We start from the raw sequence: 14,404 nt of genomic DNA, 5'->3' as shown, positions 1-14,404 counted from the left end.
GATACGCTGAAGGATGAGGAGACAGGCATGCTGAGGGCTGCGGGAAGAATGTTCTAGACTAAGGGAGTAGCATAACGGAGGGCCTAAAGTAAAAAAATTCACAGTGGGTCCTGGATGCTGAAATATGGCCTAAGGGGCTGGGGCGCTGAGGAGAAGAGGGGCAGAGGAAGAGTCTGGAGATGTGAGCAGGGGCCAGATCACATTGGAGGGAATCTGGGCTGGATCCCGAAAGCAATGGGAGCCACTGAAGGAGTTTAAAGCAGGCAGGGAGACACAACCAGCTTTGTGTTCTTAAAGGTGACTCACGCAGGAGAGAAGAGGACGGATGGGTAGTGTGGGAGCAGAGAGAATGAGGGTGATGAGGGAGGGGGCTCCTGCAGATGTCCAGGGCAGACAAGTCAGTGGCTTGGAGCTGAAGAGAGGAGGAGAGATGGATCCAGGCTGCGCTGAGGAGGAAGACTTGGCAGGGCTGGGTTACCCGGCACTGGGAAGTGAGGGGGCGGGAGGAGCAGACGTGACTCAAAGCTTCTGGTTTGGACAGATGGGAGGATGGTGGCACCACTTGCTGAGCTGAGCTGGGGACTTGAGAGGTTTGGGGGTGGCAAACTGACTGGGTTCAGGTTTGCACATGAAGAAGGTGAAGAAGCTGGTGGTGGGCCATCGGAGGAGGGTGTACAGGAGGAGAGAACCAGGGGACGCCCAGCAGAGTTGGTGTTCAAAGCTTTCTTCCCACACTTGGCTGTGTGGCCTTGGTCAATGACTTCTCCTCACCTTGCCTTAGTTTTCTCATCTGTACCCTGGGATGACGTGGGTAGTCTGTCCTCGGAGTTGTCAGGGTGTGGTGAGCAACCTCCAAGATACTCCAGTCATCCCGGCCTCCTGGGACTCATGTGCTTGTGTGGCGCCCTCCCACATTGTGAGACCGAGGGACTACATGTGTGCCACTTTGAAGGCTACGTTACGAGAGACACTGTGGCTTCTGGGGCGCCTGGGTGGCTCAGTCAGTTAAGTGTCTGCCTCCGGCTCAGGTCATGATCTCAGGGTCCTGGGATCAAGTCCCAGGTCAGGCTCCTTGCCCAGCGGAGAGTCTGCCTCTCCCTTCCCCTCTCTCCCTCCCCCTGCTTGCGCTTGCTCTCTCTCAAATAAATAAATAAAATCTTAAAAAAAAAAAAAAAGACATAGTGGCTTCTGTCTTTTCTTTCTTAGATCACTGGCACTGGAGGACACCCCAGCTGCCATGTTGTTGGGAGAGGCTCAGGTGAAGAAGAGCCACTGCTTCCTGCTAAAAACTACCTGAGTGATCTCAGAAGTGGCTTCTGGCCCCAGCCCAGCCTTCGGCCGACAGCCCCAGCTGATATCTAGACTGTAAGGTCTGCTCTCCACCTAATCTGCTTCTCAATTCTTGACCCATAGAAACTGTGAGATAAGAAATGCTTTATGTTTTGAGCCCCTAAATTTGGGGATGACTTATTACGTGGCAATAGAGAACTGACCCAGAGGGCAAAAAACTTAGCACAGTGCCTGGTGCAGGGTAGGGGCCACAGAATACGTAGCATCTGTGGGTTGAGCTCAGGAGAGAGACTTTGGGCTGGAGGTATGGATCTGGGAATCTTTTGGCTTAGAGACAATAATGGAATCCATGGAGGTGGCTCAGCCAGTCCACAGAGATGGGTAGACAGAAGAGGATGGCCTTGGCCAGAAACCTGGGCAGAAGGGTCAGGTAAAGCAAGAGGAGGAGCATTGCCATGAGTCTGAGAGGAGGAGCTGCAGAGGAAGGAGGGAAACTAGAACAGGGCCTGGGAAGAGGCTGACTCCTGGAGGGTGTGGTCAACAGCATCCCTACCTGTGGGGTGGGGGGAGCTGAGTTGGGGAGAGCTAAGGAGGTTCTTTTGGATTCAGCAACAAGGAGATTCCTGGTGGCCCCACAAGAGCTATTTAGGTGGAGAGACTGAGGCCAGATTGAATATTGTGGGTTGGGGTGTCAGTATAAACACTTTCCACCCCCAACTCCCAAACCAAGATGGTTTGCAGGAGAATCCTATAGAAAATCCAAACTACAGAAAATCACACTCTTATATAAGCTGTATAGTGAACAGACACTCATCCTTAATTGATTTTATGAGCTCATGTAGCTTTGATAGCAAAACCAGACAAGGAGAGAAGAGGGAAGGAAATTAGCAGGCATATCTCATTGTAGATATGGATGCAAAAACCCTAAATAAAATATTGACAAATGCAATCCAGCACTATCTTGAAAAAATAACACATCATTAAAGGTATGTTAATTCCACGAATGCATGGACGGTTTAATATAATAAAATCCACCACTGGATAAGGGGGAAAAAAAAATCTCACGCTTGATAAAATTCAGCACCTATTCCTAATAAAGCAGAATAGTGCTTCCTTACCCTCATAAAAGGTATCTATCAAAAATCTATGACTCTTTTTAAAGGTAACATATTAGAAACAGTCAATAACAAGATGGAAATGCCCAGTGTCATCATTGCTATTCAACATTGTGCTGAAGATTTTAGTCAGTGCCATAAAACAAGGAACAGGAAATAAAGGCTGGACAGGGAGATACCAAATGTAATTGCTTCCAGACTCTATGATTATTTAACAGAGAATTCAAGAGAGGCTATAAGCTTATTAGAGCTAAAAAAGAGTCCAAGTTTGCTGGATATATTATATAAAAACCAAACATTTCAGTAATCATCAATATATTATAAGATGTATATTTGAAAATATAATTTATAATAGTAATAAACATTTCAAGAGATATATAGGAATGGTTCTGAGAAAACAACTGACAAAATTAATTCCTCTGTTTTTAGTTGAGGAAAAGGGAAGTAACTCTTTAAAGGATACCAGCAAGCAGGGGGCAGTTCTGGATTTTCAGTGGCATCAAATCCTGAAGATCTGAGTGTTGGGTAATTTTGGTAGTGTTTTTCTTTTGTAAAAATTAAAACCCATTATATTTTCTGATTATAAATTCAATATCTATGCATTCTATAAAATACAGAAAATTCAGAAATGCATTAAGAATAATCCACTAACATACCCATCCTAGAGAACTATGATCAATGACTTGACATATTTTCTTCAAAATCTTTGTCTATGTATATTTGTGTTTTTTAAACATAAGATTAGAACTATACCACACATACGGTTTTGTGCATGTCTTATTTTCATACACATTTCCCTGTATCCTCATCTAGACTTTTTGTATATGATAAACAGCACTCAATCATGTTGATGAAACATATGCCATTCATTCAACCTATCGATTTGAGTTTTTGGAGAAAAACCAAATTATCAGATTTGGCTGTGATGATCATGCGAATAAAAGTTAAACCCCAGAGCCAATCAGGCGCATGCGGTCATGAAAAACAGGTGTTTCTAAGGCCAGGGGTTATCCTGGTGTAGACGGGGAAAGGACAAAACCGACATCATTTACCTGGTCCCGCCTGAACCGGGACAGAGATCGGGTTAGCAGGAAGAGAACGGAATATGGAAGGAGTCTATGCTTGCCGACCAGTTCGCTCTGAGACTTTAGGTAATTCCCTAGCCTCTGCAGCCTTGGCTTCCGTAGCAGTGTACCCGCACCAGCTCAACTAGGGCCAGCTTCTTTAGGCCTCAGGACCTTTGCACTGGTCATTTTCTCTGCTGAAGTCAGCTCTCCCTTCACCCCACCTGGCTGCCCATGGCGACCCTTCGGGGCTGGCTGCCCTTCTCTACCATGCCCACCAGGCCGGATGGGTGACCTTATCACAGGGTGGCTTCCCCCTAGGGTCACAGGCAGGGCGTCCAGGTCTTCTTGACCACCACTGAGTGTGAGGCAGAGGCCCCTCCCCTTATACTCCGATTCCTACAACCTTGTACTTCCCAAGACCTAGAATCACAACTTGTCGTTATTTTGCTATTTCCTTGGGTCTTGTCTCTTTTCTTCTTTCATTAGGACCCCCTTCCGTCTCGGTGGCCGCTGTACACGGTCGGAGCCCCATGCGTGTTCGTGAAACAGAGAAACAGCTGTGAGCACCCGAGTGCGAGGACGCAGGGAAAACTGCCATGGGCTGGTCTGATTCCAAACTGCGGTCGGGGGCGGGACGAAGGGGCGGGTTTCTGGACACCGCCTCCGCGTTTCGGGGGCGGAGGCTTCGGCTTCGGGGCAGGCCTTCGGGACTGCGGCGGAGCCGGCTTGACCGCTCGGCCCAGGCTGCGCCCAGCTGAGCTCCTTCGGCCTCCTGGCCCTCTGGCCTCCCGCTCGAGCCGCCGTTAGGGGGCGCCCGCACTCGCGGCGCTGCTGCTCTGCTGGGAAGGCACCGCCCGCGCCGGGCGGCAGGAGCCGCAACTCCGGGCGCGGGCTCAGTCGTCCGCTCTGCCACCGCCGCCGCCGCCGTCGCCGCCGCTGGGCGCAGGCTCGCTCGTCCTCGCGCTCCTGCTCTCCGGCCGCCGGCGTCTCCCGGCCGGGCCGCTGCCGCCACCGCGCAGTGAGTGGGGGCGGGCCCAGGGCTTGGGGGCCTGGGGCTCGGGAGGGCCAGGCACAAGGAGAAGCCCGCGCGGAGCGGCCGGGGCAGCGGGGTTAAGGAGAATCCGGGCGGTGGCGGGCCGCGCGGAGGGGACCGTGGGGAGCCGGCGCGGCGCGCTCCGGGGCTGGCACGAGCCCGCGGCGGGCTGCCCGCGGCGGAGCGGCCGGGCTGGGGCGGGTTCCGGGGCCCGCCCCGCGGGGACGTGCGGCTTCGGCTGACCTGAGCTCGCGACACCGGGGCGCGCCCCCCGCCCGGGCCCAGAGCATCTTGTGTCCCACGCCGGGCCGGATTGGGGGTTGGGGGGGGCACTTTGGCTACAGGCAACAGGGAAGCACGGCCCGGACGGGGACACCTCGAGTTTTGCCCGAAAATGATTGTCTTGGGGGTGGCGCTTATTAGCCACCGTTTGCCCTAATTTAAAGGCTGTGGCAGGGCTTCTGAGCACTGCTTTAGGGCATTTCCTGCCCTCAAAGATACTCTGAGTGCAGCTGAGTTCTTTATGCCCGGATTTGTGTATCTTGGCATTTTTAATGGTTGATGTCAGAGGTGATAAATGACCGTGGTAATGGGGAGCCCCTGAAGCACCTGCTGGGCTGACAGTGGTGGAGGTTGTGTCTGAGGGTGGGACCGGAGAAACGAAACAGATCCTCTTTGGATATTCTGCTGAAGTTATCATGTTTCTGTTCAAGTATAGCTGTTCTGGAACAAGTTGATAAATCCAATTTTAGGACTTTGTGATAGAAGAGGTTTGAGTGGCAGGCAGACCCGGGGTGACCTGGTTTGGCCAATAATGTTTGGGGTAGCCCAGGTATCTCTTACTATTTCCCCTTGACATACTTATTTCCTTCCTCTCACAAATGTCCAAGTGTGATCTCAGAATAGGAAGAAAGCTAGAGGACAGCATTTAGCACAGGCCTGAGCCCAAGACTGATATTTTCAAATGAACAAATGTGTGGCTGGGAAAAGGAAAATCTTCTTATCTGCAGCGTTGGTAGTTGGAGAGAACTTGCTCTTCAGTTGAGAACTATCGGTCCATACTAATTTTCATTTAATGTAATGCCATAGATATTAAGGATTGAGTGGTGAGGACTGCCACAGATGCCATTCCTAAGATTTGTATGATTGAAATGTTCATAAATCCTATTTCACCCAAAGTATTCCTACATAAAGGAATCCTAGGGTGAATCCTTCTGTGGATCCCTCAGTGTGTCTTGAATTTTGATATTTAGAGTCTGTTTAAAACAGAACACACGTATTTGGATTTGGCTTTACCTTGGAGATAATCCTGAGTCATGCTTTAGGGAAGTTCCTTCTGTGATCAAGAACTCAGATGTCTGGTGGTCTCTATACAAGCCATCTTGCTCCCCTTTACCTGTAATTCTGCCTTGTGGAGTTCTGAAGAAAGGAGGACCTGGAAAGACTGGAAGCAAATTAAGAGGCTTTTTCTTCCATATTTGTCTTGTTTCCATGCCAGGGCTCTAAATTACTTGTGTTCACACTCTCAAGTTTCTCAATTTACCACAGAAATTTTGTTTATGCTACTGCCATTAGTATTTTCACGTTTGTTTAATACTCGCCAGTGTTTTCTATTCATGATCTTGCTTATTTTCTCGTTTTCTGCAAAGAAGCTGGGCTTAAGGAGAGATTTCCTCAGGGTCTCATAATTAGTAAAGGAGCAGAAGGGGGATAGAGATCCTCACCAGTAACCAGTTCTCTTTCCTCTCCACTGACCTGCGTGTGACTTCAGAACCCTAGTCCTGATCTGTTACCCTGTAGGTCAGTTGTTGCCTTTGTGCTATGCCTAAATGGTATCATTATTTTGGGGAAGGTGGTATTATCCTATTTCATTTTGTAGAAACTGACAGTAAGAGGAATCTTCTAATTTTGTGACTGTTTGTGACAGCTCTTCAGCAATAAGGTCATTTTTTCAATTTAGACCTCCTTTCCTCTAGACTACATGGAGACTGGAGAGAGAAAAAAATAATTAATCATAGGAAAAACAATCTGTTTCTGCATTGGTATGGTTAATGATACCCTAACATGTTCTCTTTGTGTGCCTGGCTACTAGTACCAGCCTGTATGTGAATGTTAACCCAAAAGATTCCTTTAGTGTCCTTCAGTTACTATAAAAAGTTTTCATTTTCAAACTCCCATGTTTCAAGAACTGAGGAATTCCATACAAAAAGTTATTTTGAAGATATGTATAGTAGAATTTATCGAGTCTTCTGAGTGCCAGACACAAAGATTTCAGGAGAAAAGCATTTTACAGGGGCTACCTGGAAACTTTGGGAAGGCAGTAGTTAGAGTTTTTTTTTAATTTATCTGAGTTTGGTGGTGTGATTTCTGATGGATAGGCTGTTATATAGGAGTAGGACTTTTGCTGGAGAGAAAACTCAGTTTTAGTCTGTAGCAGAAATGGTAAACCCAGAATATTTATGTAGAATTAGCTACTTAATAACCAAAAGATTGATTGCGGCTTTGCAATGATGAGGAGAATGGCCCTGAGTTCTTCGGTTATTCTTTAGATTATTAACTTGTTGGGTTGTGCATTTTTCAGATTTGCTACTTGAGAAAATTGTTGGCAATTTCTTTTAAGGCTTTTATAAATTCTTTAGTATGTGTTTTCCTTGGCTTAATTATCTGCTGAAATTACACTGTCAGAATTTACACACTAGTCATAATTAACCTTTGAAGCTTAACTGTGGGTGAATTTTCAGTACTCTTTATGTTCTTTGCGAATGGTCAGCCAGTAGTTTCCACAAGGATTTTATTTGCACTGAAGGTCAGATATTTTCAGGTAGGACTGATTTTCAGGGGCCGGAAGCCTTTCTTTGAACTTTATAATTGTGCTTGGTTGCATTCACTGCCGTTTAAAATGATCTTTAATAAGGAGAGTCACTTTAAAGAAAATATTTTTTCATTGTTACCTTCATAATCTTTATTCCTGGCAAATTTTCCAGAATATTCGATTTTTCTTTGTCTTCATTAAGTAAAACAGGTCCATTTGATGCCCATTTCAAGATCGTCCTTCTGCTGCCTGTCTTGTGGTCATTTAACTTCTCATTAAGCCCTCCACTGGAGACTGTGCCAGAAGAGAGAGAAGATGAAAAGCAAACGAATCATTTTCTAATTGTTAGCAGCTCTGAAAAATGATTTGTAGGAGAGATTGACACTATCCCAGAAATTCTTTCGGATTATGTTTTATTTCATTCATCTGTATTGTCTCTGAGATGTTCCTAATAGTCATCAATTTAGAGGCTGATTATCCAGCTGTTGGATGACCAGGAATCTAACTGCTTTTTTTTTATTTGTTTCTTGCTGTATCTAAGCATTAAGCATCTCCACAGAGGATGTCTAGAAGTAAGGAGTAGGGATAACATTTAAACTGATCAATACTATTTTTTCCCCCTTAGAGCTCTTAGTGAACAATTTGATTTTTTTGGACAGTTTAGTTATTGTTATTGGAAGTGACTTATAGTGACTTCATTTTATTTTGAGTATCTGTATCTTATACACAAATGTAGGGAGGCTTATGGGTGCCTTTTAAGAAACATGGGCTTATATAGATTCCCGTAATTGCTTTCTTGAATTATTAAGCTTGAGGTTTCATTACATCTTTGTATCAGAACAGAACCTGGGCTTTTGCCGTGGAACAGATTCAAAGGCATCATCTAATTTTCTTTTTATGATTGTTTAAGAAGTTATATTGTTTTGGTTTAGCAGTAAAAAAGGGGGAAAAGGATTAATAGTGGACAGACCTTGCCTAACAGCTGTAGTAACATTGATGTTATCTGATTTTTTCTGTTGTCTTTGGTCTCCCATTTCTCATGTAATCGTTCGTATATTACTGGATTGGAGTTCTTTGCTTCACTTAAGGCAGAGGACACCAGCCTTCAGTCACACTAGTGAGTAGGTTCTTGCTATTTTGCCTCAGGGGAATTTTTACAAACCCATTGTGACTGCTCACTTAGACTGAGTTACTGTTAAATTTGTAAATAAAATCCACCTGCTGGGGGGGGGGTCTAAAGTTAATCCTTTCAGTTTCTTATTTCTTGGGTTCTGTTCTTTCAGTTTCTACCCATAGAGGGGTTTTATAGAAAGATTTAGACTAGGAGTCAGAAAATCCAAGTGTTTTTTTTTTTTTTTTTAAGATTTTATTTATTTGACAGCGAGAGAGAGACAGCTAGAGAGGGACCACAAGCAGGGGGAGTGGAAGAGGGAGAAGCAGGCTTCCCACTGAGCAGGGAGCCTCATGTGAGACTCAATGTGGGACTCCATCCCAGGACCCTGGGATTGTGACCCGAGCTGAAGGCAGACGCTTAATAACTGAGCCACGCGGGTGCCCCAGAAAGTCCACCTTCTTAATCAGTTACTTTCCAGCTTTGGGAACTTGAGCAAGTCATTTAATCTGCTTTTTCTCTATTTTTGCATCTCTAAAATGGGGATAGCAATTCATGCATTGCCTTTTTTTTTTTTAAAGATTTTATTTATTTATTTGATAGAGACAGCGAGAGAGGGAACACAAGCAGGGGGAGTGGGAGAGGGAGAAGCAGGCTTCCCGCCGAGCAGGGAGGCTGATACAGGACTCAATCCCAGGGCCCCGGGACTCAATCCCAGGGCCCCCAGGGCTCCGGCACCGTGACCGGAGCTGCAGGCGGAGGCTTAATGACTGAGCCACCCAGGCGCCCTCATGCATGGCTTATGTAACAGGAATATTGTGGGAGAAAAAGGCCCATCTCTTTTTATTTAAATTATTTCTTCATTTTGGAATCCCTTCTCCTCTTGGGTTGTCCAGATATTCCTGCAGAGTCCTCCTGAGTGAGCTCTTCCTGAAGTTGGCCCATTTAGAAATGTTCTTGCTTTTTCTTCCTGAAGGCCTCTGCTAGTCCATCCATTATGTAGCACTTTTCTGTACAGTTGTTGCATGTTGCCTTTCTTCACAGGTGAGAAGCTCCCTGAGGGCAAGGATTGTATCTTTCCTATTTCTGTGTCTTTACATTGCACATCGCCCCCCCCCACCCCTGCAACCAAGTTCACCTATAATAAATGTTGGTTGACTGAATAATTTTTGAGGCTGTCAGGAATGAAAACTTTGAGTGATGGGAAGATGCCAAAGATAAGTCTATTACCAGAACTTTTGGATGACTGGCCTTTTAAATCACTCAGTCATTTATCTGTCTGTTGTATCAGTAACTGAATCAGATGCTCATAATGTAAATTGATAAAACCTGTTTCCTTGGTTCTGTTTACTTCAGATATTGCCAAGCAAGTCAGAGGAATGCAGGGTTGTCACAACCCCCCTGAATATAACATTTGTTCCATTTCTCACCCTATAGCATGTGGAGATCTATCTATATCCAGCTGCTGAGTATGGAGAATTAAACCTGACTGCACGTTGTCTGGTCCACATTTTAGCTTGTTTTCTTTGAAGAATGTGCAAGGTGGAAAAATAGATGCTTCAGGCTCTGATTTCAGCCCCTGCTGTGCTATGCAAATGTTCTCTACATGCCTGAGTGACCTTTTTGAGAAAGAGCCTTTGTGATCTTCTGTAGCCAGGGCCTGTTCTGGGAATAGTGTGCCAGATTTCTCTAAAAGTGGGAAAAGTGAATCTGTTCAAAGACCATATAAAAAAGCCAGTGCTTTTCCTGGATAAATACCGATAAGTTCATGTTTCTTACTGTCTCTTGCCAGAGCTTTTGAAATTTGCTCTGCAGTTTGCTTTGCCGGTTGATTTGGAGAGTGATATGTGTGAGAGGGGACTGACTAAAGCATTTCTGTAGCTGGGAAAGTGTTTTAAGTGCTTTTGAATTGTAGATAAAAATAAATTCAAACTGGCATCATTAGTATCTGGGTGTTTATCAATGTCTTCAGGCTGGTTCTCCCTAAGTGCCGGCTGAGTGACTTGCAACCAGATTGGTAAGGTTGTCCCAAATTGTGCTCTGATGATTTGGCATTTAAATTGTTTTCTGTTTGTTTTGATTATTGTACAAAATGAAATATGACATTATTAAAAGTATCATTAGTGTTTTTTATGTTATAAAAGAAATACCATTCTGATATCTTTCTCTTGGAAAGTGATACTGGTGTCGTGGAGGTTTATGGCTTTTGAGGCTTTTACTGAGATGTTTAGCTTCTGTGGCTGAAATCGATGAAAAAGAGTTTTCTCTTTCTCCCTTTCCTTAAACCACTTTTTTTTTTTTTTTTAAAGATTTTATTTATTTATTTGACAGACAGAGATCACAAGTAGGCAGAGAGGCAGGCAGAGAGAGAGAAGAGGAAGCAGGCTCCCTGCCAAGCAGAGAGCCCAATGTGGGGCTCGATCCCAGGACCCTGGGATCCTGACCTGAGCCGAAGACAGAGGCTTTAACCCACTGAGCCACCCAGGCGCCCCCTTAAACCACCTTTTTGATATAAGGATCATTGTAGGTTTGTATGAGGTTAGGGTTAAACAGTTAATTGTAATGTTCTCCTGTATAAATTGTAAAAATTGAATTTTCAGAGCAGATAGATTTTGAATGACTGGTGTACTTACTAGGCTCTTCCTTCCCTAAGCATAGGATAATTTTTTTTCTCTAAAGATTGTTAATCTTTTAGTTATGTGTGGACGGTCGCAGAGGAATGCTTTCTTCTCCAGATCTTTGCCCTGTAGCTCGTTTTGACTGAGCAGAGATGAGTAGCTGTCTGCTCTGTTGGGTGGGAAAATCCTTCTTTTTTCATAGTTAATATATAGTTATATGTCTTTTTTTTCTCCCCAAGTTTCCCTGGAACCTGGGCTCCCCAAGACGCAGCGCTGGAGCAGATGGATAATGGAGACTGGGGCTATATGGTGAGATGTTTTTGCAGATGCATTTTGAAGGCTGGCAGATAATTTGTATGTCTTTCCCCCCTTCTTCTGTGTTCTTAGGTATAATATATCTTATAAGAATGAAATTTATAAATTGGCACATCATCCCATCCCCTCTTAGTTTATGTTTTGGGGTCTAATGTGATGTTTTTATGTAAGCAAAGTCAATATGAACTAAGTAAGTTTCTCTAATGACTTACTTGAGAGCATACTATTTTTTTTGGTCTTTAAAGTATGTTGCTCTTAAAACTCTTCCTTCAAAGAGTCGTGACTATTAAAATGGTCTAGTAGGTAATGGTACAGAGGATATTTTCTTGTGTTAGGGAAGTGAAAGGTTGAGAAGCTGCCACTTCTCCCACTTGTACTTTTTTTGAGTGTGAATGTCTTCCTATTTTCCTTTGGTAAGAAATATTCCAAAAAAAAAAAAAGAAAGAAAGAAAGAAAATATTCCACTTGTCTAGTACCTGAAGTCTTTTTGTCTTTATTTTTATTTTTTTTCCTTACGTATAATGTCTAAAAGATAAAGTATGTATTATTTAGAGGAACTTGCTTTTCAAAATTAAAGGCCAAATTGCAGCATTATTACAAAAGTGAACACATGATTGGATTATAAAATTTGAAAGCTGCTATTAGCCTTTGAGTATATAAGATGGTGTTGACTAACTGTGTATTCTAACTTAGAATTTAGCACTTTTATTTCCATGGAGAAGTTATAAAGATTAGGTCTGCACAAATTTTTATTTTTAAAATAAATTTTTACGATTTGTTCCCCTTTTTTGAGTGGGAAAAACGAAAGAAATATTGAAAGTAGATGTCTTGATACTATCAGATCATTTTTATTCTATTTCGTGTTAAATTGACTTAAGAAAAAGGAACGTAATCAGAAAAAACTTATGTGAGCATAACGTAGCTTGGCTTTTCTCTTCCCATGGTGTACTCTGCCCTAAAAACTTCTCTGTAGATACTAGGCCTGAAATTAAGTGGCTTTGGAAGACATGCTCTTCTTTTTTAGTGTAAGGCTTTAATGAATTAGATTTATCCTTTTCCTATTGAAAGAAAATGTTAGATCCCTTCATCTGGGTAGGTTTATCATTGACAGTAAAGCTATTTTGCATTATAGGATTGCTGAATACATTATAGACTGAAGGAATCTTTTGCCTTGCTGCTTGTTACTGTTAACTTTCTTAATTTGTCAAAGTTAGGATTTAAGAAATTTCAGATGACTGATCATTTTTTAAAAATTTCAGATGACTGACCCAGTCACGTTAAATGTAGGTGGACACTTGTATACAACGTCTCTCACCACATTGACGCGTTACCCGGATTCCATGCTTGGAGCTATGTTTGGGGGGGACTTCCCCACAGCTCGAGACCCTCAAGGCAATTACTTCATTGATCGAGATGGACCTCTTTTCCGTTATGTCCTCAACTTCTTAAGAACTTCAGAGTTGACCTTACCCCTGGATTTTAAGGAATTTGATCTGCTTCGGAAGGAAGCAGATTTTTATCAGATTGAGCCCTTGATTCAATGTCTCAATGACCCTAAGCCTCTGTATCCTATGGATACTTTTGAAGAAGTTGTGGAGTTATCTAGTACTCGGAAGCTTTCTAAGTACTCTAATCCAGTAGCTGTCATCATAACGCAGTTAACCATCACCACCAAGGTCCATTCCTTACTAGAAGGTATCTCAAACTATTTCACGAAGTGGAATAAGCACATGATGGACACCAGAGATTGCCAGGTTTCCTTCACTTTTGGACCCTGTGATTATCACCAGGAAGTTTCTCTCAGGGTCCACCTGATGGAATACATTACAAAACAGGGTTTCACGATCCGCAACACCCGAGTGCATCACATGAGTGAGCGGGCCAACGAGAACACAGTGGAGCACAACTGGACTTTCTGTAGGCTGGCCCGGAAGACCGATGACTGATCTCAAAGCCCGGGAGAAGTTCCTGGAAACTGACTTTCCAGGACATGGAAGAGACTTTTTTTTTTTTTTTTTTTTTTTAAATTACAGTGTGGGTGTTTTTTTGTTTGTTTGTTTTTCTTTTTTGTTTTGTTTTTGTTTTTTAAATATTTGTATTTATTTGAAGGCAGTGAGGACCAGAAGGAAGTTTTGTGCTTTAGCAGACTCCTCTATGTTTTGTTCCCTTTACCTTGAGTATGCATGTGCCTGTTCGGAGCCTCCAGATACCTTTTTTATAAAAAGAAGTATGAAAATCATTATGGTATATAATCTACTCTTAACAGAGCTTTTTTTATTACAGTGCTACAATGATTTCTGATTAAATGGTCCCTAACTCAACTAGAAGGTTAAAAATGCAGGAATGAAAGAATAAACAGAGTACTCATGATGCCTTTGAGAAAAATCAAAACATCATGTAGGGTGACCTAGTTTCCAAACCAATAAGCAGTATTGTAATATTAAAGGAAAACTGTTCCAATCATTTAAAAGTACTTGTTAAGTACTGCTTTTTACAGTTATGACAACTGTTTCTTTCTATGCATATAAATCAAGCAACCAAATATCTGTAGCCATGGAAATGTCTGACTAGAAATATTTATATTGGATTCTGAATACAAAATGTCCCTGTGGTAGAACTCTTACTTCTTATGCCTGGTGCAGTATAATTCCCAAGTGTACTGTCTACCAGAAGAAAAAAAAAACTAATAAAAAACGAAATATGAAAATTAGGTTTGTATTTGTTGAGTATTGTTACTTAAGGGGGGAAATCATAATTCTTGCCTCAAGTTTGCATTGTTCAGTTTATGTCCAACTATATACTGCCTGTAGAGCCTTTGTGTTTGACTCGAGGACTCAGCAGAACTTTAGGATGCAGTTTATAAAATCTCCCGTGTTACTGGAACAGGAATGGGTGGAATTAATTGTTTTGTCTAAAAGAGTGCACATTTGAATAGTGAACATAGAGTTGGTAAACTTTTTTCAAATAGGACTTGCGTTGAAGATTACGGATTTTTCTTCAGTAAGCCACCAACGGTCAGCACTGAATGTCACCCTTACTCTAG

At 43.2% G+C, this 14,404-nt stretch overlaps 1 protein-coding gene across 2 annotated transcripts; it reads left to right on the top strand.

Annotated features, from left to right (window-relative positions):
• Positions 1-4,278: 4,278 nt before the first annotated feature.
• On the top strand, positions 4,279-14,031 carry KCTD6 (potassium channel tetramerization domain containing 6). Of its 2 annotated transcripts, none has more exons than XM_080811740.1 (3): positions 4,279-4,490; positions 11,286-11,355; positions 12,621-14,031. In XM_080811740.1, exons 2-3 carry the CDS (start codon positions 11,329-11,331, stop codon positions 13,305-13,307), a joined length of 714 nt encoding a protein of 237 aa, XP_080667866.1. In that variant the 5' UTR covers positions 4,279-4,490; positions 11,286-11,328; the 3' UTR covers positions 13,308-14,031. The 2 variants fall into 2 exon arrangements, with proteins under 2 accessions (XP_080667866.1, XP_080667865.1); XM_080811739.1 differs by lacking the exon at positions 4,279-4,490 and adding an exon at positions 10,891-10,955.
• Positions 14,032-14,404: the final 373 nt, after the last annotated feature.

Source organism: Martes martes (assembly GCF_963455335.1).
Source record: "Martes martes genome assembly, chromosome: 1".
NCBI lineage: Eukaryota > Metazoa > Chordata > Mammalia > Carnivora > Mustelidae > Martes > Martes martes.
The sequence above is the reverse complement of the archived record's forward strand: the minus strand, read 5'-3'. Positions and strand labels throughout refer to the sequence as shown.

Coding starts and splice junctions, on each gene's coding strand:
- KCTD6 (XM_080811740.1), top strand. CDS start 11,329: ATGGATAATGGAGACTGGGGCTATATG. Junction 11,356..12,620: donor ATGGAGACTGGGGCTATATG/GTGAGATGTTTT, acceptor TAAAAATTTCAG/ATGACTGACCCAGTCACGTT.